Source organism: Marmota monax, unplaced genomic scaffold (assembly GCF_021218885.2).
Source record: "Marmota monax isolate L192 unplaced genomic scaffold, Marmota_monax_Labrador192_F-V1.1 WCK01_AAM20220418_F8-fsc00022, whole genome shotgun sequence".
Classification (NCBI taxonomy): domain Eukaryota; kingdom Metazoa; phylum Chordata; class Mammalia; order Rodentia; family Sciuridae; genus Marmota; species Marmota monax.
In genome coordinates this window covers 26,742,639-26,767,822 of record NW_026695215.1, presented here as the reverse complement: position 1 = coordinate 26,767,822, position 25,184 = coordinate 26,742,639, and the positions used below count along the sequence as shown (strand labels likewise).

General features: G+C 52.8%; 1 protein-coding gene across 4 annotated transcripts in view; it reads right to left on the bottom strand.

Moving 5' to 3' along the window:
• Cacna2d2 (calcium voltage-gated channel auxiliary subunit alpha2delta 2) overlaps positions 1-25,184 on the bottom strand; it is a 134,718-nt gene that overhangs the window by 95,571 nt on the left and 13,963 nt on the right. For all 4 annotated transcript variants that reach the window (XM_046431869.2, XM_058574849.1, XM_046431870.2 and 1 more), the window contains exon 2: positions 11,666-11,747. In XM_046431869.2, coding sequence (XP_046287825.1) covers positions 11,666-11,747 — 82 coding nt within the window. The remainder of the gene's footprint in view (positions 1-11,665; positions 11,748-25,184) is intronic.

Below are 25,184 nucleotides of genomic sequence, written 5' to 3'. Positions count from 1 at the left end.
GAGGCACTGGGTTCGATCCTCAGCACCACATAAAAATAAAATGAAGATATTGTGTCCACCTATAGCTAAAAAATAAATATTTTTTTTTAAAAAAAGATGGCAAGCTGGGTGGGTCCCATCACTAACCAGGTCTTGACCGGCCTAGGGACTTTCATGCTCTCACATGCCTCTGTAAGACTGCAGTCCTCCAGGGACTCAAAAGCTGGCTGGTGCCCCAGGAATGTGGGATTGCCCCAAATATCCACCCTCCCAGATACCATGTTCACTGGGCATTCACTTCGGAAGAGGTCCGGGTTAGTAGCAGGTCACCCAGCCTTGTGGCTCGACATGACCTTTTCTAACTCTGCCAAGGGTTTCTAAGGAGGCTCGGTAGGCAAGTGTGGGGTAGTCTGGGGTGGGAGGCAAAGCCCCAATCTGATGACCCCATCTGATAAGACAGCTTTTGGGGACCCCTTGCCTGTTGTGGGGGTATAGCCATTACCTTCAAAAAGCTGTGATATGAGGGGTAAACAGTGTACAAGCCCCAGAGGTCCTAGTCTGAGGGTGGAGGCTGCAAGATCTTCCTTGATACAGAGCAATGAGTTTTCAGGGCCCATCTCCTGCCTCCCCGCCAGAAGGCTCCAGACCTTGCTACCTTGTTCCCCCTGAGCGGTTCCTCCACCACTTAGCAGTGGAGACAATTTACATAATGCATCGAGTGTGAGAGCAATAATGGCTGGGGAAGCAGGGTGCCCGTTAGTGGCTCCTCTAGTGGCTCCTTGGGAGGGAAAATACCTGCTCCCACACCACTGCCTCCTCCTTTATTGAACTGGGTTGGAAGGCTGCTGGGAAGGAGGGCCTTTAAGTGCTCAGCTGCTGCCAAGAAGGACCTAGAAAGGATGTGCCAGGACTGGGACTGGGACTGGAGCAACCTCGGCACAGAGCTGCACATGGAAGGAATTTTCCAAAGCACCCAAGTTTGAAACACAAATCCACTCAGCCATGCCCCTGGAAGTCTATATCCCTGCTGGGCCTGAGCCCTGCACCCTGATCCTTCCTGGAGGAGGAGGCTACTCAAGCAGGCAGGAAGCTGAAGCTGGGAGGCCGTGAGCCACTAAGCCAGGCTGCAGCGGCCCCCCGGGAGGCGGTCACATTCAAACACAAAGGCAGCAATGGAAGGGGTAGAATACATAAAAATTACTGGCACGGTAATTGCTTTTTATATAAATGTTCTTTTAAAAAGTTTTCCCCAGTGTGAAAGTCCCTCTTTAAAAAGAATAAATTCACTGCACACCAATTTATTCCATGCCTATAGATGGAGCATAATGACAGCTCCTCTGTCAACACCTGATCAAGAGGCAAGTGGCTGCCACTTGACCGAGCTTTTGGGTCTCCCTGCATGAAGATGCAGTACAATGGCAGGGCCAGGGGGTCTTTGAGGGGCAACGTGACGGGGTGGCAGGCCTGTCTCTCAGGAGTCAGCATAGACCCCAGACTCTAGGACTCAGGGACAGGCTTGAGAGACCATCAATGCTTTGGGAGCTGAGCTTGAATGAAGGGTGCAGAGGAAGAGAAGCTCCAATTACAGCAATCCATAGGGCTTCAGAAACTGGGGAGACCAGGGGCCATCACTTTCTAAGGACAGGAGAGGGGAGGCATTGTATATTATACACTATGGGGGATCAGGCCCCTCGTATAGGGGATGAGGAAATGGCAAGTACTTGGGGGTTATAAGTGAGAGTGGCTGGTCCTGCACTGTAGAAGACACCTTCTGGAGACTCTTAATCTGCTCTAAGCTGGCAGGCACCTGAATGTCCCCCCCACCTTCAGAAGGTTAACTCTTTGGTGAATCCCGGTCAAGGAAAGGATAGGCTGCCAAAGCCTAACTGAGAAGAGTCTGACCACGCCCACAGAGGAGAGTACCCCCCCACACACACCAGGAGGACCAGAACCTGGAAACAGGGCTCCTGCCCAGTACCCCCTTAGCATTCACAGCTCCTCTATGAAATAAAGACAAGTTCTTGAAAAGCCTCCATGAGCACTAAATTGGGGGAAATAAAAAAACTATCCTGCATAAGGCTCGTGATCTCCACAGTGGGGTGGCTTTGTCCATCCCCCATCTCAGGGCACAGACACACAACTGACTAGCATCCTCCCCCACTACAGGGTGGCTGAGCACAGTGTCAGGCAGTGACTTGGGGGGATGCTCACCAGGCATGGAGAAATAGCGTATGTGTGAATTTGTGCTCTTCATCCACAATTGAGACTTCTCAGCTTGGCTAATGAATCAGTTAAGTAGTTCTCACCTGCTTGGGTGACACAGAGCTCTCAGCACCTGCCTCTCCCAGTACCACCCTACCCTATGCACAGTGCACCTACCACCGCAGGCAGCACTCAGAACCACACACGCATCCACAGGCACACACATGCATACACTTGCCTGGTCACACCCTCATAAGTGGCACACATGCAGGTGTGACTCCCGCCTATGGCCACACAAATGCTCACCTGTTCACGCTCCCATTTGCAGCACCCATGCACAGGTTCACACACTTTCTTCTACATGTACATGCAGATGCACTCACATTCTCCATCAGCATTTCTCATACTCTTCCATATACAATGGTCATACAAGTTCCTCTTGTGTGGTCAGGGACTACGTCTCTAATGAGCCATGGGCTAGCTGATTTCCCTTGATCAGGTGAATTCCTGGAAGGCTTGGGAATGATCCTGCCCTCTGGTCATGGTCTCCATACCCCAGAGGCTGGGATCACTGCATTGGGCCTGACAGATGTTCCTGACTGCCAATGTGTTCCAGAATGATGCAAAAGCTGACAGGAGTGGGGAGACTTCTGGTTCCAGCATTGATGTGGGTGGCTTCCTAGAGGAGGAAAGCTGTGGTCTGGGCTTAAATCTGGGGTGAGGCCTGAAGGGGACCGTAAGTGAGAACAGTAGCTAGTGCATTTGGAGGAAAAAGTACAGTGAGAGCATAGGATAAGGGGACACAAGGACAGGTGGGAGGCTCAAACACCTAAGAAAGGCTCCTTGTTTCCCTGCCCAGAGCTACAAACCTTAGTCAAGCCTTCAAGAGACTCTGGGAGCAGCTCAGCTTCTTTGGCTTCAGCCTGCCTCATGGGTAACCAGTAAACCCAGCTCTTCCACAGGGATCCCTCTACTTTCTCACATAAAGCAATCAAGGGACCATCTGTATGGGGCCAAGTTCTGGCAATTCCGCATAAGCCTACTTTTCCAGGGCACCAAGCTCCAGGGTATCGGGCCCCAAGGTTCAACCCTGATGCACTGATCTCAGCTTCCCTCTGTGAGGTTAGATAGTACCCAAGGCCCTGTGGGACAGTCAGAGCTCTAATCACTCCCTTCACAGTCCTCAGATGCCTGCCCCATTTGCTCGTCCAGTCATGGAGCAATTACTAGCTGTGCACCTACTCAGTGCCAGCCTTGGGAGCATCTATACGCACACATGTACACTGCGGGCATGTGTGTATGTACAGTCTGCTTCTCCCCCAGACTTTACATCCTCTCATCCTGATGTGCGGAGTAAATCCAGGTGCTCATTCCCTGAGGGTCACTCATTTGCCTCTTTGTTTCATGAGAAATCAAGGATAGACAAAGGACAGGGCCTCAGGGGTCTGCCCAGGATCCACCCACTGCCTCAGTCTCCCTCCTCTACATGGAACGGGCCAGCCCCCCTTCAGAACCACCAGGTCCCAGGGCTGGGAGAGAGATATAAGATAGAAAGTTTGTGGCTCTGTAACTTTCTCTAAATTTGGAATCTCTGCTCATAAAGGCAGAGGGCAGCCATACTCAGAGAATGTAGAGGAAGGCCACACTAAGCCTCCATTTCCTGCCTGGTTGTGGTAAATGCTGTTCATGCTGCCCCTGGGGCCGGCTGTGGTATGTCAAAACCAATTACTTCTCTGCCTCTGCCAAGTGCTTGGGGCTCCATGAATCTGAGGCAAGTGTCCCCATGGCTGCCACGGATCCAGCGATGGATGGGAGTGGAAGAGGGGAGAGGAATGAAGATCAGGTCAACCATCCCCGGCAGCATGGAAACGCACTGGGCCCTCCACCCCCATCCCCCATCTCCTACCCAGATCATCCAGAGCAGCTCCTGGCTCTGGAAACAGCAGCAGCATCACTCTTGAGAGATGGATGCAGAGGCTCTGGGATGGGGGCAGACCCTGGCCACTTCCACAAACTGCAAAGCCTGGGTCCTCTTGGGAACCCTGCTGTCCTGCTGCAAGACTGGACTCTTTGGAAACCCCAGAGGAGAGACTATGTGCTCACTAGAATACTCTTCCCATGTGTGTGGGAGGAGTAGGGGTCTTGCTTTAGGAAAACTGGATAGATTTTGGTGGTCTTTGTTCCCAGATCCCTAAGACAAAAGGACTGAGGGGTCTTCACTTCAGGGAAGGGCCCTGCTATGAAATCAAAGGTTCCCAAGAAGAATTTTTCCAAGGAGAACGGTGCTGTCTGCTCTGACAGATCCTCAGCCTTGGCCCCAGCCTTACCACTTTCTGACCCACCAACCTTTCTGGTTTTGTATATATATATATATATTTATTTATTTTAGTTGTCAATGAACCTTTTTAAAAAAAATCTTTATTTTACATTTATGTGGTGCTGAGGACCGAACCCAGTGCCCCGTGCATGCTAGGCAAGCGCTCTACCACTGAGCCACGACCCCAGCCCCTCAATGAATCTCTTATTTATTTGTATGTGGTGCTGAGAGTCAAACCCAGTGTCTCACACATACTAGGCAAGCGCTCTACCACTGAGCTACAACCCCAGACCCTGACTCCACCAACTTTTCCATTCCTAGGGCTAACACCTGAGGACAACTCACAGGTAGATGTCTTTGTCCCCACTCCCTGCTCACAGAGGCTGAGAGACAAGCTGCCAACTTATTGAATGAAGAAATCAATGCAGGACTTTCTGGGTGTTGGGCCTTCCCTTCGCTCTGCCACCTCCTTCTTAGGGGTGCCTCTGAAGCTGGATCCCTGGATTTCTGTCCAAAGAATCGCTAGCCTTCCCTGGTTCACAGGCCGTTATTTCTTCAAGCCCTGTCCCAGGTTGGTGGTCTTTGTTCCCAAAAGATGTCATGGCCATGTGGGAAGAGGGACAAATTTTCAAACTCCTGGGCTGAGCTAAGCAGAGAGGATATCTTGGGTATCTGAATTTTCCAAAACTGTGACTAATCCCTGGTAGGGCAGGCAAATGGTATGGGGGTACAAAGGCACTCTCATATTTGTAGGGCTCTGTAACATTTCCTTGTTTCTGCTTCCCTGAGATCCTCACATTTCCCATGAGGATAGGACTACCTGTATCCCCATTTCATAGGTGAGGGAACTGAGACTCAGAGAGGCAGGACCACAGCCCCAGGTCCCACAGTGTGCAAAAGCCCAGCCCTGTCATTCGCTTGCTGCTCACGGCATGGGCCATAGGTTCAACTCCAGATTCAACTCCAGATCCAGCAGTGGGGCCACAGAGAGTTCCTGCCTTCAGAAGGCACGACATGTACCCAATGCTTCTCTCTCACTCTCTTCTCCATCCCCTTGGAACTGACCTTGAATGTGCCTTCACAGTGACCTCTTGGTACGAGCTGGAAGCAAGAGGCCCCTCTGCGCCCATCTGTGACCCTCACTGATCCCACCCAGGAGGCTCTTCCATGGATTCATTCCTTTCACACCCATGAATTCCACAGAGACCTGGGCAGCATCTCCCTGCTGAGGTTACCCAGAATCCCAAAAGCCACCCATCATGTCGCCTTATCTCAGTCTTCCCCTGCCAAGACTCTAGTAGCACAGGTGACTACCCACTCATGCCCTCTGGGCCTTCCAGTCACTGTATCCTCCAATTGCTATGAGGCTGTTCTAACATGATATCCTCACAATCCTAGGCGGCAGCAAGAGGAGAAGCTTTGGCTGAGGGGACATGGGCCTGAGGAGAGCACCAGTACCCAGCCAGCCTTAAAGGAGCCATTGGGATACGGAAGCCTATGTGGCTGCTGCCAAGGAAGGGGTGGCCATCATAAGCCCAGGGCCCTTGGAGAAGTGTCCCAGGGTAGCCGTCTTCCACCACTTACCTCCCTGCATGCCCTCTAGGGTAGGGTATGTGGAAGAGGAGGGGGACCTAAACTCATCTATCCTCAGGCAGGAATTCCTGCTATGGATGAAATGGTTTTAGAAAAACTCTTCAAAAATGGACATATTTTAGCTGGGCGTGGTGGTGCACACCTATAATCCCAGTGACTTGGGAGGCTGAGGCAGGAGGAGTGCAAGTTTATAGCCAGCCTCAGCAACTTAATAAGACTCTGTCTCAAAATAAAAGATAAATAAGGCTGGGGATGTGTTTCAGTATTTAAGTGTCCCTGGATTCAATCCCTCAATACAAAAAAAAAAAAAAAAAAAAAGACATTTTTCCTGTAAGCCACAATGCAGATAAGCCATAATGCAGAATTTATGTTCCGGGGCAGTGTGGTTGGGGGAGCAGGAGGGCAACAACCAACTTCCCATCCAAACCCATGTTTCCTCGTACAGTACTCAGGAGAGAGAGAGGAGAGAGCATTCTGGAACTTCAGGTGTTATAGTGGATCAGAGAAGCCACCTCCAGGGTAGGAAAGAAGCAGGGAGCAGGCTTGGCTGGGGGGACAAAGAGTGGGTCCAGGCAGGGCTTGGCCAGGCTCCTATGCATCTGCCTCTCTGTACCCAATTATGCTCAAGCAGCGGCCTCATCACGTTTCAGACGCCCTCCCAGGAGCCCCCCCTAGCCTCATGCATCCCCGCTGGGTGCCGAGCAAGAGGACCATATGGAGGGAATAATAAGACAATTAACTTTCCATTAAAGAATAATATATGTGGGTTTTTAGGGAGGCAAGCGACAGCAATCCCTACCCAGCGGCATATTTCACACCCGAGCCCCCACCTCCCCATATCATGACGCGTCCCACATCCTGATCGTCTGTGCCAGGGGAGAGGAGGGTGCTGCTGGGCCTCACCAGGAGGTGGCTGGATGTAGGGGTGGGGGCTGTATGATGAGCATGTGCAGAGCCTCTAGACTAGACTTTTTGGACTGCAGGGGCCCTTGTGGGGGACTGAAGAGGGCTTGGGTGGAACTCCCTTGTCATCCCCTGCCTGACTCTCATCACATCAGCTGGGCAGCCCATGCCAGTCCTTTGTGGGTGGGGATCTGCCTTGCCAAGGACGCTGCCTGCCAATCAGGGACTCATGTGAATCACAGGGCTCTGATGAAAGGGTCGACCTAGGGGCCTGGGGTCATGACCTGTGTTCCCCTTGCCTGGACCCCCTGGACTGTTTCTGTTCCCTGGTACCTCCCTGCATCTCAGCTTCCTTCTTTATCTTCTGTTCCAGGCCCTCTGGGCACTTCTTGGAATACCCAGATGTTCAGAGATGCACAGACCAAAGCCTCAGCCAGTACTTCCACAGTCAGTGAGTGGCAGAGGTATGAGCTGAAGAAAAGGGTGGAGAGGAACAGGGAGAGCCCCAACTCAAAGGAACCTGCAGGGAGGCTCTGTCTTGCCTCCCTGGGCCCCACAGGATAGTATCTCTGGGCTTGGCCAGACTTTGGTCCATGCTGAGAACCACGTCCAGAAATATTAATTATGCATTCCTGGGAGCACCGACCAGATGGGCTCCAGGGATGACCAGGGGCAGACAGAAGGAGGCAGCACTATGGTACTGTCACTGGTTCAGAAATGCCATTCTTGGTGTGTCCCAGTTAGAGGTGGTGGCCCAAGGATACCATGGGCTTGAATCACCATGTCAATCCAGAGAGGCATGACAGAGGGAGAGGAAATCAAGAGACCTGGCTGGGGATCTTCAATTCCTAGGGTCCTACTCTTCATGGAGGCAGGCTCAACAATCCAGAGGAGACGCTACCCCAGCATGGCTCCTCTGCCTTGGCACCTTGGCACCACTTAGGGCTGGCTTGCCAGGACTCCAGGATGGGATTGGCTTGTGGAGATGGTGGCCAGGGTCTTGGTTTACCCACCTGTATGACAGGGCCATATACCAGCAGTAGCTGAGCTAAAGTCATCATGGGGGCAGAAGTAGGCTAGAATGTGGGTACAGCAATATGCCATTTCTGTTTGGACTGGTAGGTGAGGTACAGGGGGATGACATGGACTGGGAAAGGCTCCCGTTGTTCCAAACCTGGATTGAGACTTCCCAGGGGGTAGACTTGATCCTCAGACATGGTCATCCCAGATCTCTGCTCCCAGGTCAGCTGTGGACAGGCAGCTCCCCCTCACCCCTACCTCAACCCAAGCAGAGGTCTTTTCCCCTCCAAGGGGAAAAAAGAGGAAGGTGTCTCACCAGGTCAGAAACCCACCCCAGCATTGATGAGCCAACTGGTTCTTCCTCATATCAGATGATAATCTTCCTGGTTTGCTTTCCCACAAAGTCTTTAGAGTTGTTCCTATCTTAGACACCAAGCCAGAAGTGGTAGGTCCCTAGCTGCACCCATCAGAGTGACCCGGGCTTCAGAGATGGGAGACCTACCCATCTCCACATCCTACCAGTGCACCCCCAGGTACCTGATGAATTATTCATCCCGATCAACCTCATTATGTAAATGAGCTCAGAACTCAAGCATATGCTCTCTGCTCTCCCCGCAGGATGGGGACAATATGGTGTTGATGGGGGAGGGTAGAAAAGGGGCTCAGGAGAGTTGCTCAGCCCCAGGGCCTCTGAAGGAGAGGGCAGACGGCTTCAGGGTCCACACTTTTGTGACCTGTTCAGAGCAAGAGTGGACCAGTGCTGGGGTGGGGCTGAAGTACCTAGAAGCGGCACAGAGGTGTCTAGCTAAGCATGGGAGTGAGGACAGCACATAGCACCAGGCCACAGCAGGAGCTTAGGCTAGGTGCTAGCCCAAGGGTTAAATGAGAAAATTCTATGGGGTCTTCAAAGATAGCCTTCACACTCTGCTAAGATTTTACATAGCTTCCAACTTGTAAATGGGCCACAGACTGCTCCCAACCATACCCTCATGGGGTTGTAGTAAGGTCGGGAAGAGGAAAATGCCAAGGCAAGGAAAATGCTCCCAAATGCCACTGTCTGCAGTTTCTGCTCTCTTGCAGCTGCCAGCCCTCAAGGCTCCAAGCTACTGGGGGTGGGGCAGCCTCTAGGGCTAGGATAGGCAGGCTCAGATGGGGGCTCAGATGCCAGAATCACCCCAGCTGCAGGTGTTTGGGGACAGCTCAGAATCAGCTCAGAGGGGACTGTAGAGGGGCAGGGTCCACAGCACCATGGGCAGCTGGTCAGGGCTCTGCTCTAAGAATCATCCTGACCTGTCAGAATCAGGCATGGGCTGGGCATAGGGGCCCTCTCAGGTGCATTGGAAGAAAAGTGGTGTGAGGGTCAGGGTAGGGTGTGAGCCAGGGAAAAGGGGGAGCCTACTGCCAGCTCCCTCCTGCTCCCACAGGATCGCCCTCTTTTTCTAGAACTCTACATCTGGGCCCATGTCTCTACCCCCACCCGCGCACCTTGTCATAGTGCCCTGTGCCAAGAAGCAGCCCCAGAGCTGTCAGCAGGAAGTAAGAAGCTGAGGAAGCAGGTGAGACAAAACTGGAGCAGGACAGAGCTGCCAGAGAGCTGGCAGCCGTGGGCAGTGGAGGGGTGGCAGGGAGGAGTGGACGCCGGGTCAGCACTTCTCTGCCCGCCTTCCTGCCTGCCACACCAAGCAGAGCCCTGATTCAGCCTAGCTGCCCCAGGCCCATCCTGTCCACCATACTAAGAAGGGAAGCACAGTTAGAGGAAAGGCAGCACCCTAGAGCAGGAGTTCAGAGTCCCATAGCTGTCCTACATGACAGCTTGGTCACTTGCTGGCAGGTGGGGGTGAGGGAAGACATCAGTTATGAAAGGCTTTGGATCTGGAGTGACTCTAGTTCCATATGAAAGGAAGGGACCACATCCTGGGAGTGAAAGTGGTCAATGAAGGAAAGTCAAATATGATTTCAAGAAAAGGGAACAACTATGCGTCAGCCTGTCCACTGCTGTCCTCTCTACCTCATCCTCCAGTCAGTCTTAGCAGCAGCGCCAAGGGTCAGTTATTCCAAGCCAGGACTCCATCTCTGGTCCTCTCCATCCAGGAAGCTCACTGGTCCGGACAGATCCAAGTCACAGGCATGAAATGTGCATTGATTTCTCACAGACAGACATTCAGGATTTGAGTTGCCCATGAGTACAAAACAAACAACGTCCTTAAGATGAGGATTCAAAGCATGGAAGATTCTTAACTGGTACATCTAATGTCCCAATATGAAACTTGGAAAGGTGCATGAGGTACATTCCAGGGAACCATCATCCCTTCATTAACCTATACGGTGGCACTTGGCAGTGCCCACTTAGAACCTGGTTAGTGCTGAATGCTATTCTTGAGTCTAAATTGACTCCTGTTCTGGAACAGCTTCCTACAGAGCTTTCTCTGGAAGCTCTGCCGGCTTCCCCAAGCACAGCTGAGTCATGGAGAGTTCACAGGAAGAATAGGATGCGGCTACTTCAATTCAAGTCCAGGAGCCAGGAGGGGGAGACTCAGAGACCTGAGCCACTAGGGGAGGACATCAAGCAAGCTACTGGCTCAGACCTCTGGACCTGGATGACCCCCTGCCACGTTACCCCCTCATTAACCACCTCTGATTAGTCCCATTTGTGCCAGAGGTTCTACATCCACAAGCAATGTCAACACACTCACCGCCACTCTAATTTCCTGGGCACTGTCTAGAAGCTAAGCCTGGGGGAAGGACTGAGGACAACCCCCACAGTCCCTGCCTCCAGAAGTTACATTTACTGGCCCCTACTGACCAAGATCATCTAATCACGGAACTCTGGGCCTGGAGAGTCCTCTCTACTGAACCCCTAAAGGTAACTAGGTCTTCTCTGCCATTCCCAGGCCAACTATTGGCAGGAGATCCCCCAGCTATGGACAGGACCCCCCCCCCCAGTCCCATGGCCAGCAAAGAAATTCCTGGGGAATCCCACCCCCACCACTCCAGGAGCTCAGCTCTCTGAGCCTCTGCATTTCCACATAAAGAGCGACACCTCAGGAGCCCGTGGCCTGACAGCAACACACTTTGCAGCCTTCTGGGGGTGACTGATGGCCTGCTCTTCACATCACTATTTCAAACATTAACATAATCTCCCAGGATGAATGTGATCTCTGGCACCTAATCAATCACCCCTCCTGCACCTTGATGTCACATCCCTTGGAAGGCCGGCTTGCCTCCTCGAGGGCTACTCAGCGCTAGAGGGTTGGCCCCAGGCTGGTTTCCCCAGATTTTTGCCTGGCCATTTCATTCATTTCATGTTTTGTCCCTTGGGCTTCCACACACACTCACTGGCCCCTTCAAGGCCTGTGCTCCTACCCCATGTGCTGTCTCAAACCCAGAGCTCATCCACCTAGAAACCTGAGAAACCCCAACACCCTCCCCCAAAAAAGGGTCATCAGAGTCAACAGGTCACTGCTCCAACAGTTGCCTGGAGAAGGGTGCACTGAGACCTAGGGGAGTTGCTGCCTTGGGTCGGTCCACTGGTGCCCTACCATGCCAGGACATCAATAATGCCAAATCTTCCACACTTCTTGTTTATGAACGCTTTCCTCATTCCTACTTGGAAGAGGGTCCACGAAGGGAAAGCAAGAGTGCCAGGCTTACCTCCCGGAGCTGCTGGACACCTCCAAAAATCCGCATCACACCGTCAATCTCCTGCTCTAGGCGGCGGGCCCAGTGCTGCATCCTGTGTACAGAAAGAAGACAGAGACGTTAGGAGGGTCCACTGGAGGTGGGACAGCCCAGCCCCTGCCACCCATGGGGGACCAGAGCAAGCCACTCAACCCAGTTTTCACTAGTGGAGAAAGAGAGGCAAGGAACCGGAGTGCACCTGTGACCTCTCTTTGAAGTCCAGTCGAGTGGCCTAGGCTCTCCTCAGGTGCTGTGGGGCAGTCAAGGAGGAGAGAGGAGTGCACTGTTAAATCCGCTGAGGGAAGCCTGCAGGGAGACTATTTTTCACCATGAAGAGCCAGTCCTTGATGTTGCTGCTCTGAACATGGGGACTTCCGGACACCAAGGAAGAGGAAGGCGTGAGGGAGCCAGGTGGGGCCCGGGAAAGGGGGGAAATATTACTGTCACCACCAAGCTCTTGTGTAACCTGGGGGCAGGTCCCTGACTTTCTGGGCCTCATCTGAGCAGTACACATGGAGCTCTTCCAGCTCAGATGGCCCTCATCTGTCCCATACCCTGGTAGACAGATGCTTATTTAAAGTTAATCACTGGATACCCAGCATGCACCCATCCATGGGTGCAGTGAAGATGGTCCTGCCACTTTCTGGAAGTCCAATGAATCCTTCAACTGAGCCACAAGCCTGAGCTGGTCTCCCTCCCACTAGGATAGTTTTAACCCATCCTTGTCTCGGCTTCCTCTTCTGGAATATGGGAATAATCTGGGGCTACTTCTTACAGTGTCACAGAACCCATGAGAACAGAAGAGCCAGGGGCACAGTACAGGGGATATCTGTGAGGGAAAAGGATGGACAGGTGGCCACATGGCTCTGTACTTTCCGCCCTACACCCAGGAAAAGGAAGGTATCTGGGGAGAGGCCTCACCCAGGTTCAAACCTGTGACCGTCCCTTCAGACAGTGCCATCAGGTGAGCTCTCACTGAAGACCAGCCAGAGATGTTCTCCACACCACTACAGATGCTCTCTGCTGTGACCAATGCTTCCTGCCCTTATGAGTCTGAAAAGGTACCTCAACTTCCCCTTCTACTTGACACACTCTCATTCCACAGAGGCCCTTCCATGGAAAACAGTAGGAGAGTCACCACAGAGATTTAAATAAACATGAGTCAAGCACAGTCCACATGGCACAGTAGGGGCAGTGATGCCAGGAGGGTTGCATCTGGCCCCAACACCTCTGAGCCTGCCACCTCCCCTAGTGCCAGGACTCTCTTCTGGTCCCTGGGTGGGAAGAGCCCCAATTTCTACCCCGGCCCCTTGCCCCATATCCCTCTTTAGGCTTGTGTCTTGGTGGGGGGCGCTGGGCCCATGCCATTGTGTGTGCCCAGGTCGGTTGGCATGGGAACTCGGAGCAGGAGGCGGGCAGATCGCTAATTGCAATTTGCCAAGCTGAATGTCAGGACCATGATGGGGAAGAAAAAAATCAACATCAAAAGAAAGAGGTATTAGCTTTAGCTTATTGCTGGCTGGGCCACAGCCTGATTCCCACCTCCTCACCCTGCCACAGGGGAATCTAACCCTGAGAAAGGGTGGAGGCCAGGCTGCAGGCAGGGCTAAGAAGGGCAACCAGGCTTAGCTGCCAGTCTGAAGACGGCAAGGGGCAGCAGAGAATAGAAAGCCTTCTTAGCCTGGCCACTGTCCATCAGGCACTGATGTCTTCGCCCTGGCTGTGGATGAACAATGTGGCAGGTGGCTCTTTTGTAATCCTAAAACAGCCGAGCCCTGGGGGCTAATACTGGGATGAACTGCCACATAGCCTTATGCCCAGCCAGGCAGGTGGCAGACAAATGGGCAGGGTCAAGGATCTGATCTCCAAAGGGAACCATTGGCTCTGCCCTGGCCCTAATTCTGATCTCAGCCATCCACTGGTCTAGGGGACAAAATGCCAATCATAATCTTTATGTGAGAGGACACCCACTATATACAAAGAACAGCCAGCCTGCCACACACTCTCTCACTTCAACCCTCACAAAGAGGTAAATATTATTATCCCCAACTTACAGATGAGGAAACTGAGGCTCAGAGGATTTAAGTGACCTGTCCAAGGTCATTCATCCAGGAAGGGGTGGACACAGGACTTGTCCCAGGAATGTGCTAGAGTCTCAAGAGATGACCCACAACAGCAGACTGTGCTGTTTCTTCCCAGCTCTCCATTTAGTGCCAGCACCTTAGGGGCTTGAGATTCATCACATTGGGAACATGTACACCACAGAAATGGGCAAACGCTAGAAATTACAGTCCCCTCCACCCCAAAGAGCAACCTGATAACATTTACTAGCACACCACTAATTCCACCCCAGGCCTCTGGACTCTTCTAGTATGCCTACAGGTTTCTGTTTCTGGGATTTCACAGATAAGTAAAAGAAAATTAATTGGGAGAACAAACATGGATGCAAGGTATTTTTTTTTTCTCTCTCAGACAACACGATATTAATGTAATCACCATCGTTTCATGTAAAAAGTCGATTTCAACACTAAAATCATTTTTAGAAGAACCAAACCTCAAGATGAAGTCCAGTTCTTCCCCAAGATACACATATGCACTCCCTGTCCCTCCTAGTCTCTCTCTTTTTCTCTCAATTACTCCCCCCACCCACAGTCTCTGCACTCTCACCCCTAGGCTGATCGGCTCTAGACTCGTGCTATGGGCTGCAAGGAGTGGCCTGCCCTGATATGTCCGGTCACACACATACCCTCCTGCGTTCAAGGTATGGCTCTAGCCCTTAGTTTGGCATCCTGGGCTTGACAGGCAGACCCTAGGCCCCAGCTCACTGCCCAATGCCAAGGGAAACTGGTTGCTTTGATTCTTCACTTAAACCCAATTAGAAAGGCACTATGCGTGTCCTAGAATTAAAAAGAATATGACGGATAATTCATTTCTTTGTCACAGGGATATGACTTTGTGGGTTCTAGGTTTTGACCAGTGTTCCAGTACCAGGTTTGGGTGGGCGTCGTGACCCATGGATACCGAGAAGGCCAGGAGGTGACTATGCCCCCTCAGTGGCTGGAGAAGCCACCCACCAAGCCAAGTCCAACCTTAGCAGGCAGAGCCGGCCTCACTCACACAGAAGGGTGTGGGCGTTTGGGAAGAACAAGAGATGTATCATGATTCACAGATCCATGGAGGTCAAAGGCAAACTGACCAAATTCTGCCCAGGCTCCCATCAACCTGGGTTCCTGGCTTTGCCAGTATCTCCTGGCTAGATGGTATGGCCCATGGGTCATACTCCCAAAAGAAAGTTCTACCTGCTAGCTCCCCACATCCTTGTGATTTTCCATGCTTTTCACCGAGATGACACTGCTTATCTCCAAGTACTTGTAAGTGCCAAATTAACAAGACAGCGAGGGGAGAGAGCGTCTGGGAGGAGAAAGTGCAGCCAAGGCTGCAGGCTCCTCATCACTGGTGTGGGTGTGAGAGGCTGACAGCTGAGCCTTGTCCTCCATCCAGTGTGCCTGAACTAGGGCTGTGAAGGCACTGCAGCCCCATTTCATAGACAAGAAAACTGAGGTCCCTGGTGAGGATGGATACAGGATTATAAACTTAGAGAGAAGCCAGACCCATCTCCTTGGCTCAGTTAAACCCATGAGCCCTTACTTCCAGGACAAGGCAGCCTGAGAAGAATCAGAGAAGCTACCTCTGCTAGCCTTGGAGAGCTCTGCCCCCTCGGAACCTCAGCTTTCCCATCTGTCAACAGGGTTAATAATGACTGGCTAGATAGCTGTAATGGACAAATGCACATGGACACCTTGATGGATAGTATTATTATTGGGAAGTCCTCTAAGGATGAGAAACTCATCCAGTAAAGCCGTTCCCTCCAAGATCTAAGGAACCACTGAGCACTCAGAAAATCCTCAACGAATTCTTGCCCCTAGGGGAAGGTGGCTTGAGGAAGAGTGCTGCAGTACAGGCATGACGGGCTGAGGCAGCCCAGCAGTAAAGAAGAGGACACCATGTGCTGTGGGATGCCAGGCCTTGGTCTCCAGAATCAAGAGGACTAGGGAGGGAGGGGGGGATATCACCACTAGGCAAGGGAGCAAAATCGTCTTTGCGGCAGGGAGCTGAGGCCAAGGATCCCTTCAGCAGACAGAACAATGAGGACCCCAGCTAGAAGGCTGGGAGGGCAGAATACTCAGGTGGGGGCCTCCAGCTCTGAGGCCAGCTGCAAATGCTCACCCCGAGGGGTTGGGAGGCAGGAGGAGGTCAGGGAGGAGAGGAGGAGAGGAGAGGGATGGAGGGGGGGGAATGAAAAAGTCCATGTGCAGATGCAGCAGCATAGATTAAACTGTTGCCAGTTGTTAATTTTATATGTGAAGTTGTTGATCAGAATGTGATTTAATTGTACAGTATAATCCAGGCTTTTGGAATAAATTATGCAGAAAACTCATCTATAATTAAACAAATCAAAAAAACCAGAGACAGGTGACACGGCAGGTTCACCCTCAGAGGGCATGGATAGGTGTGGGCGGCTGGACCCAGCAGAGGGGCAAGAAGGGAAGGGAGAGGGTCTTTGTTTGGAGCAGGCTCAGAAGAGGCCAGGGCCTGGGAGGCAGTGAGGGATTTGGAACCTCCAAGCTCTGCCTCTGCAGGCCTCTATCACCCCACACAGGAAGACTTTTTTTTGCATCAAAGCCCTGCTGCCTCTACCAGGCAGTCTGTCTGGATAAATCCTGTCCCACCTGGGGCCTATAACCCATCTCTAGCTCTCCCCTCGGCTTAGCAGGGCAGCCATGATGTGTGAAGGAAAGAGGTGGACACCAACGGTGGGACAGCAGGTGAAGCAGGAGGAGTGGACACTAGAACAGGACTCTGAAAGGGCAGGTGAAGGGTGTGAGGGAGCAGGCACAGCGGAAACCACTTGCTGCCAAGGGCACAGTGAACCAAGCTTGGCAATGGCAGGGGCCCCAGGTCTCTTGCTTGTCTCGTGACAGGCTGGCCAATTATTCTCCCAGCTCTGGGGGAGGCAACGATTTAAAATAAAGTGCTATTTAATTATTCTGATTATATTTCAGCTGGCCTGCCACCTCCTACCTGGTCGCCTTCGCAGTCCTCTGAAAGGAAAAGAAAGACAGGGCAGGAGGGGGAGTGGTGCAGGCGTGACAGATGGAGAGGTGCAGACCCAAGAGAATCTCCAGAGGCCTGGTTGGGCTGACCTGGCCCAAGGAAGAGGTTGGTGGTGGGTAAGGCAGCCACTAATTCATTCCTGCCTGGAAAGGGTGTGCCTCCCTGAGAGCTATTGAAAGCTCAGAGAGTAGGCTGCAGCCAGCCCTGACTAAGCAGGGCTTGGGACCTAGCTGGCTCTGCTCTGGGCCTTAGCCCTGCTGCAAATGGCAGCAAGTTCAAGGCTGCCCTCAAGAATCATGGCATCCCTGGAGGCCACCTCCACTGAGGAGCCCTCCCTGATCATTTGGGCAGATGTCCTCTGTACCTGAATGCTCATGTCCAGCCTTGGATCTTCCAAGACGTTGGACCAGAGATGTTCTCTTAGGCTTGGATCAGAGATGTTCACCACCTTGTCTACCTCTCAAGACCAAAGAGAAGGCAGGTAGACACCTTGACCCATGTAAGGAATGCTAGCAATGACAGCTGTCCCACGCACTCACCTTCACACAGATGCTCTCCTCACTGTCCGGTCTCCTTTCCGACTGAGACTTCACGTGGACTGAGACCCTGACTCAGGGGAGACCTGATGTGACACCTTGCCCTGGGAGCCCTGGGCAAGGGCAGGGTCTCTGTGCCCAGAGCACCCTTCTTGCTCGTCAACTCAGCAGAGAAGACTTGGGCCTCAGCATGTTTTAGAGCTCAGTGCCCAGGGCAGGGACCCCATCCTGATTTGATCACAATCTCTCAAGAACTGCACTGGCAGAGGGCAACAGTCTAAGCCAAAGTCACTCCTCCCCAGAGGCCAAGAGGACCAAGCTGGGAAGTCTGGTAAGATTGGAGAGGCAGCGCTGGCCGGGCACGGCCTAAACCATGGAGGGGAAACAGCGGGCTCCCCTGCTAGCTACCCACCAAGGCATGAGCAAGACTCAAAGGGGACTGGCCATCTTCAACCTGTTTGTGACTCAGTGAAAGGGACCTTTAGAGTGAGCAATGTGAAGCTTCCTGGAGGCTAAGGCAGGAGCATTACAAATTCCAAGGCAGTCTGGACAACTTTAGCAAGACCCTGTCTCAAAATGAAAAAAAAATGGGTTGGGGACATGGCTGGGGACGTGGCTCAGTGGTAGAGTTATTTGCCTAGCATGCCAGAGGCCCTGAGTTCAATCCAGAAGGGAAAAAAAACCCCTCCTGGATCACAGATACCCGCCCCCCTCACCCACCATCCCATGCACACAAACGCAGCCCATTAGTCACCAGGGAGCTCAAAGACCCTGAGGAGCTGGGAGAGGCTAGTATTGCTAAAGCTTGAAATAGTCCAAATCCACCGGCCTCGTCTATGTGTGTCTTGGGACCCTGCCCAAATACTGTTCCTTAATGAGGTTATTAATTACGGGGCTGTCCCTTCCCTTTCTTTGCTGAGAAAAAAAACTTTCTAATTGGCACTCAGCTGGGAGGCAGCAAGCTTGAGCCTCCCCCTTCAGACTAACAGTGAACTGTCATCTGGCTTTAATTAGGGCACCAGGTCCAGCCCAATATTTACTCATAACAGCCTGTGGGAGGAGGGGAGGAAGAGAGGAGGGGAGGAGGGGAGGAGGGAGCCAAGGAGCAAGGCCTGGAGCCAGGGAGCACATCACTCAAGGTTGGGAGAGTCCAGAAGGCCCACTTGGCTCAGAGAGGCATGGAAAGTATCCAGGGTCACACAGCAAATGGCCACACCAGCCTGCCTTACTCACCACACCAGGGGCAGGAGCAAGGATCCACAAGGGAACCTGTAGTCAGGGAGGACTGCAAGGATGAGGCAGGGACATGAAGTCTGAGAAAGGGAAAAGAGATTTCCCTACAGCAGTAGGAGGAGGGCAATGAAGGTCAACGGGAGCCTGACCTCTGTTTCTGACAGGTTTTGCTGTGTGACCTTGGTAAAATCCTTTTGCCTCTCTGGGTCTCAGGTAAATCATCTACAACATAAACTGAAGCAGCACAAGGTTGTTATGTGTGGTTATTGTCACAGCCACAGCCACAGGGCTCCTGAGCAGCCCCTGGGCAGGACTCCCCTCCCCCAAGCCTGGTCTGTGATTTTCTAGCTGCAGGGAGAGGCCCCTAAGGTAGACTGCTCCAGCTTCCAGGGGAGCGAATTCTGCCCAGCAGCACCTGCAGCCCTGGGAGAGGGGCCTGAAGAAGACCCCGTGAAGGGGTGAGAAGGAAGCCGTGTGGGGTGGGGAGGAGAATGCTGGGGGAAAGGTAGGGACGATGGCATAGGGTATGGTGTCCCTAGACCCTAGTGGAGAGCAGGGCCAGGGTGATGGCCTGAAGCGGCCAGCTCTCCTCTAGTCCCCACTCTGTGACCTCTCCAGGTCTCAATTTTTGCTCTCACACCAGGGATGGCACACTATACTATCTTAAATTAATCTCCATAGCAGACAAATTGTTGTCCCCAATTATCAGAGGGGGAAACTGAGGCACAGACTAAAGTCACGCTGCTCATGAAAGCCAAAAGAGATGGCACATACCTCTGTTCAGGACACCAATCTTGAATGCCCATCTGCTGATGTGGCATGGCCACTTGTGTGCCTAACGGGCTTCTGAACGGGTCCAAAGCTGCGATCCTGACCTCCCCCTGGGCCCACTGCCCACTCTCTCCCCACCCTTCACCTTCCCACTTTTGCTGGAAGATCAGAGGCTGATCCTTCTGTGCAGGTCAAAAGCTTTGGAGTGACCAGAAACCCCACTTTCTCTCACACTTCCAACCTATCTGCCTTGGTGATGTGCCACTTTCCTGGTCCCTACCTGGCCTTCGCAGCCATCATCTCCCCTGGACCAGCAACTGCCGGCTCACTGATCACCTGGGCATGCCACCTCCCTCCGTCTGTTCACCTCCACACACAGCTAGGGTGTCCTTTAGGAATGGTGTTCCTCCTATCAACACCAAGCTGTAGCTCCGTGACAGTGGAGGAAAAGCCAAAGTCCACCCAGTGGCCATCCCCAGTATGGACCCTCAGGCCACACTGGCCTCTTCAGCCCTGCACCCACCTTTGCACACTCTGACCCCTCTGCCTGGAACAGCCTTTCCTCAACAACACATGGGGGGCCCATCACCTCCCCTACGTCTCTGCTCACACAGCAGCTTCACCTGGACCCCCATTTTAAATGGCACCTCCCCTACGACAGCAAGGGGTCTCCGTGTCTCTCCTGGGGTTACTCTTCTAGCTGGCATTCCTCCCTCTCCCTTACTGTTACCTCTGCCTAGGGCTGTAGGCCCTGGGAGAAGAGGCTCCTGCCCCTCAACCTAGAGGAACAGGCTGACCCACCTGCCTCTAGTCGGCCTGGGACAGGGGCAGGCAGGGTGGGCAGTGGAAGCCTATGGAGGGGCTGGGGGTGGAGGTTGCCCTGGGGCTGGCCCAGGAGGCCCTCCCTTCCCCTGACTCCTCTCTGTATGAATTATTAAGGCTCATTTATGATGGGCCTGCCCAGGCCTGTGACTTCCATGCATAATTTATGGCTCCCCCCAGAAGGACTGGATGCTGGCACAGCCACTTCTTCCAGGAAGCAAGGAGAAAGGGTAGAGGAATGGCCCACCCTGGGCTTTCCTCCATTCTCTCTCTGTCACCCTGTGCCCCATGCAGGCCTCCCAGCACCTCCACCCAACCTCCTGCCTCATGGTGCTTCCTCCAGCGTAGGTGGATTCTGGTTCTTGGGGCCAGAGCCCATGGGCTTGTCTCTCTCCCACTCCCCTGTCTGTGCCTCAGTTTCCCATTTGTGGACCGACGAGGTTGGACCACGCAGGTGGTTTTCCAAGGGCTCTGGCAGCAGGATCATCCACCTTTTATTTTTCCAACAAAGTCCTGTGTGCAGCCCAGCATCACATTTAGTCCTGTGTTTTGATTTCCCTGCAACTACACCGGGAAAGTGCTGGAACACGGAGACAAGCAGCCACAAATGGTAAGTGATTTATAGCTCACCACACAGAGGTAGTGTGTGGAATCCTTTCCTGAGGTCAGAGATAAAGCTCTGGTGGCCAAGGTTCATGGGTCCCCAAGGTGCCAGCATCCGGTGTCATTGTTCATGAATTTCCCAACAGCAATGAGCAAGAAGAGTTCACAAATCAGCCAAGGCCACCTGGGGCAAAGCAAAGGGTCCCCACCAGGGCACTGGGATTAGGTAGCTGCCATTTTGTTCCCCAGGCCTGGACCCACCTGCCTCAGACAATGATAGCCGTAGACATTTTGAAGTCTGTAATAACTCAACTCCCCGGAATACACCCCATAGTCAGGCACGATGGGAACACAACCCCACCCAGACCCACTTCACAAGGCGGGTAAGCTGAAGTGTGGTGAGACTGGCCCTCAGGAGCGGGGCATGAGGCTGCAGCCCCTATGTGCCCAGTCTGGTGCTGGGATGGGGGAGCATGCCCAAGCCCGGTCTCAGGGGTTGCAGAGGAGGGTTGAGGCACCTGTGGAAGTCACACCAGGTAAGCCAAGAGGGAACCCCGGAGTTATAGCACTCCTTCCTGCCCCACACAGTAGCTGAAGCCTGCCTAGAGGTGTCAGGACAGACCCTATCCACATTTCACCAATCATTCTGGTCAGGCTCTATGATTCGATGTCTCCATTTCCCTTCCTACACATCCTCCCCACCCCCAGCATGAGTCAAATCCTCGCTGAGCCACAAATAGCTGTCCTCTATATGTGTCCTGAACATGGCTTCCTGCCTTGAGGAGGACAGAGACCCCCTCAGGGTCCTTTGTTCCCCCTCAGGGCAGAGGCCTCTATGGGAGCTTACAGGCCTCTGAGGGCATCCAGGTACAGAGGAAAAGCCAACCCAAAATTTCAGAACTCAACCTATTCAGGGCCAGCTTTGTCCTCTGCTCAGTCCCTCCCTTACTTGGCCAAGTCACCTCTGACAGGAAGCCTTCCTGCATTTCCCCTTCCCCTTCTCAAACTCCTGGTCCACACCACACTTTACCAAATCTTACCTTAGGTTGGGGCTGCAGCCTGGTCCCATTACCAAGTTTTCTGAAGAGCTTAGCTTGGAGTCTGGCAGAAAAGAGCTTTCTGGAAACACCTGGGGATTGTTTTACCCAAACATCTCCTACCATCACCAGACTGGTGCCTGCCCTGTCTATCTCCCTCTGTAACAGGAGAGAGGCTAGACAGAGGGCTCTGAGTTTAGGCAGTTGAACATCAGGAAAAGGAAATGACAATACAGAGCACCTACTGTGTGCCGGGTGCTGTTTGTGTGATTTCCACCGAAGTCACCCAGCAAACTAATTCATGCCCACTCCCCAAATGAGGACTCTGAAGCCTAAGGAGATAAAACACCTTGCCTAGTGTTACACAGCCAGTCTAGGCTGAACCAGATTTGAACCCAGTAAAGTCTGGCCATGTCTCCAAGACCACAGTCCTTCTTACTTCCAAGGAGGATTCTATTGGCTAATACTTAGGACCAGGGTGCCGGTGAGGGCTGTACCTCGTTTATGGCTTTTTCCAATTTGGTGAAGGGAGCTGACATTCCCCTACAACAGAGACTCCCATTGCCTTTCAAGGAAGTCAAAGCTAGGCACAATGGGGAAGTCCTTCCTTAGACCCCCAGCACCATCCTGCTGGGGAGTGTTGTCTCAGCAGGGTAGAACTACCCCTGCCAGCTCCCTGAAAGGCTCCTTTCCTCCCAGAGCACCTGGGCCAGGTAGGTGGAGAAGGCCCACCTCCTCTGGGATTTGCTTCTCCATGGTGCCTGGCTTCTGAGAGCCAGCCAAGCTGCATGTGAAGGCAAGTAAGTGCTCAACCCCTCTTGACCAGGCCTTTAGTTGGGTGCTCTGTGGTGAATCCGTTAGTAACGCACATCCCCTCTGCAGGCTGTGAGGAATGCACAGCTTCAATGAGGAAGGAGCTTCAAGTGCCATCTCAGGGGCTCCATCTCCTGACATTGTTAGGGGGTGGCCAGGTAGAGGAATCACCCCGTCTGATGAGTCCGTGTTGTCCTCAGGGTTGGATCCAGGAGAAGCACTGTGGCTGAATGAGCAGGGCTTATTACTGGCAAAATACTTTGCAGGTGTTTCTAACTTTCTGCAAATTCCTAACTAGCTCAGTTGCTCCTCACTTATCCACTGATTCATTGATTCATTGATTCATTCATCCATCCATCCATTCAGAGAGTTCCTGAGTACCTATTGTGAGCACTAGAGAGGGATTCAGTGGTGAGCAAGGCAGATACAGGCCTGCCCTTGGGAGCCTGGAATTCAAGCAGAGCAGGTGAACACCTGATCCAGATCGGATGATGAGTGGAGGGAAGAGGAGCCCAGTGAGTCTTGGGGGACAAGGTGCGTGGCAAGGAGCCCAACCTGGCCTAGGTTGGCCGGTTGAAGGTGACATCATGTAAGCTAGAGGGCAATCCAGATAAAGGGCATAGCCTAGACAAGGCCCATGAGTGAGCTCTACACACGTGGTGCCCCATGGGTGTGACCACACACTGACTGTGGGCACTAAAGCAGGCTGCACCCACTCAGAGGCCTGTAGAAGTCAATCTTCAAGTGCGCCATGAGCAGCGAGCTCCCAGTAGTGCAAGGTAAGGACATGTGGCGCAGGCAGCAGGTGGTAAGCTCAGGGGTCACAAAGCAGAATTCTGTGTTTGGTCCCTGGCACCCAGCCTGGGCAGGCACAGCTCAGCCAGGACCTCTTCAGAGACATACAGCCAGCTCAGACACATTGCCATGCTGACCCCTAGTTGGCATCACAAACTTATTGTATCTAAAACCTGCTCATCCCTGGAAATGCTCTTTCCCAGCCTCCTTCAGCTCAGCTGGCTAACAGCTCTTCCTTCTAGATGTTCGCACAAACAAAACCACTGGCATATCTTACCACCACCATGGCTACTGCCTTGGCCACACTCCTTCTCTGCTCCCTTGGTTCCCAACTCACTTGAGCAACGGCCAAAATCATGTTAATTGAGTGGCCCTCCGTGAGCTGACCCCAGTTATCTCCTGACCTCCTCTTCCTCTCCTTTTCTCCCCTCCTCCTCTCTCTGCTCTAACCACATTCCACCCCAGGGCCTTTGCACTGACCTCTCCTTTGCTTAGAGCACCCTTCTCCCAGATACTCACGTAGCTCCCATGCTCCTCTCCTTCCAGGCTTTACCCAAATGTCTCTTTTTTGATGAAGCCTATTCTGACCCACCCACACCCCATTAAACTGCAACCTCCCCCCCGGTTTCTCTTGCCCCTTCTTCATGGTATGATCATCTTCCAACACAGCATGTCCCCTGTATCATCTCCCTAGACTACTGTCTGCCTGTACTGACAGGAAGAGGGGAGCCTTGGGCTATACTAGGATTTCTCTGGGTACAACCAGCAGGGCCGAGCCCACTGATGCCCTGCCTGATGCCCAAGGACAGCCCATCCCAGGCCCTTGTTCCCCAGGGCACCTGGCACTGACCTGTGGGCCACTCCCACCGTGGCATGTGACATGTGTTGATCAGTCCAGCTCATATGTCCTCAGGTCTAGTCTATAAGAAAGGTCTAGGGCAGGCTGCCTCTCCATTTCTCAGATGAGAAAAGCAAGGGTCAGAGGAGCTGGCCATCAACTCTACACATATGATCTAACACCAGGCTCCTTGCCAGGAGGGGGCTCAGCATGCAGCTCCCACACTTGAGGCTCTATTTGGGAACAATAAGGGGCTCACCAGGGAAGCTGGGCCCCTTGAATAAATGATCAGGGAACAAACTGGCAGAGAGAGGTTTGGTATCCCAGGAACTGATTCCATCCATTCATTCCCTCATTCATTCCACAGACTCTAACCCAAGCACATCTCAACTGGGCCCCTCTGTCAAGCCTCCTGGCCCCAGCCTCCCAACACCTAACCTGGTCCTTGGTAATTTGTGACCTTGTCCCCAGAGTGTGGGTAGCAGCGAGTACTAAGGCTTGGCCCAACACGTGGTAGAGGTTGGGGGTATTATCATTATTCCCTACCACTTCTCCCAGTTAGACAGGAGCTCCACCTGTCAGGCCCTCCTGCTGCTGGCTTGTCTAAGGGCCCACAAGTGCACAGCACTCACACACTGCAGCTTTCCTGGTGTTCGTGGTGAATGAATCCTTTAGCAATGCAAATCTCTTCAGTAAGGGATCCACAACTGCAGGGAGAAGTGCCACCCCAGAGGCCCCACCTCCTCCGGCATTCCCAGGGGTGTGGCCAGGCAGAGAGGAGCCACACTGCCTGGTTATTATCACTAGAACATCTTCTGAGATCAGGGCCTGGAACATAGCTGGTGCTCAAAAAACAACTACAGAACATGGGGAATATGATCCCATTTTAAAGAAAAGGTAACTGAGGCACAAAATGACCCCAACAAGGT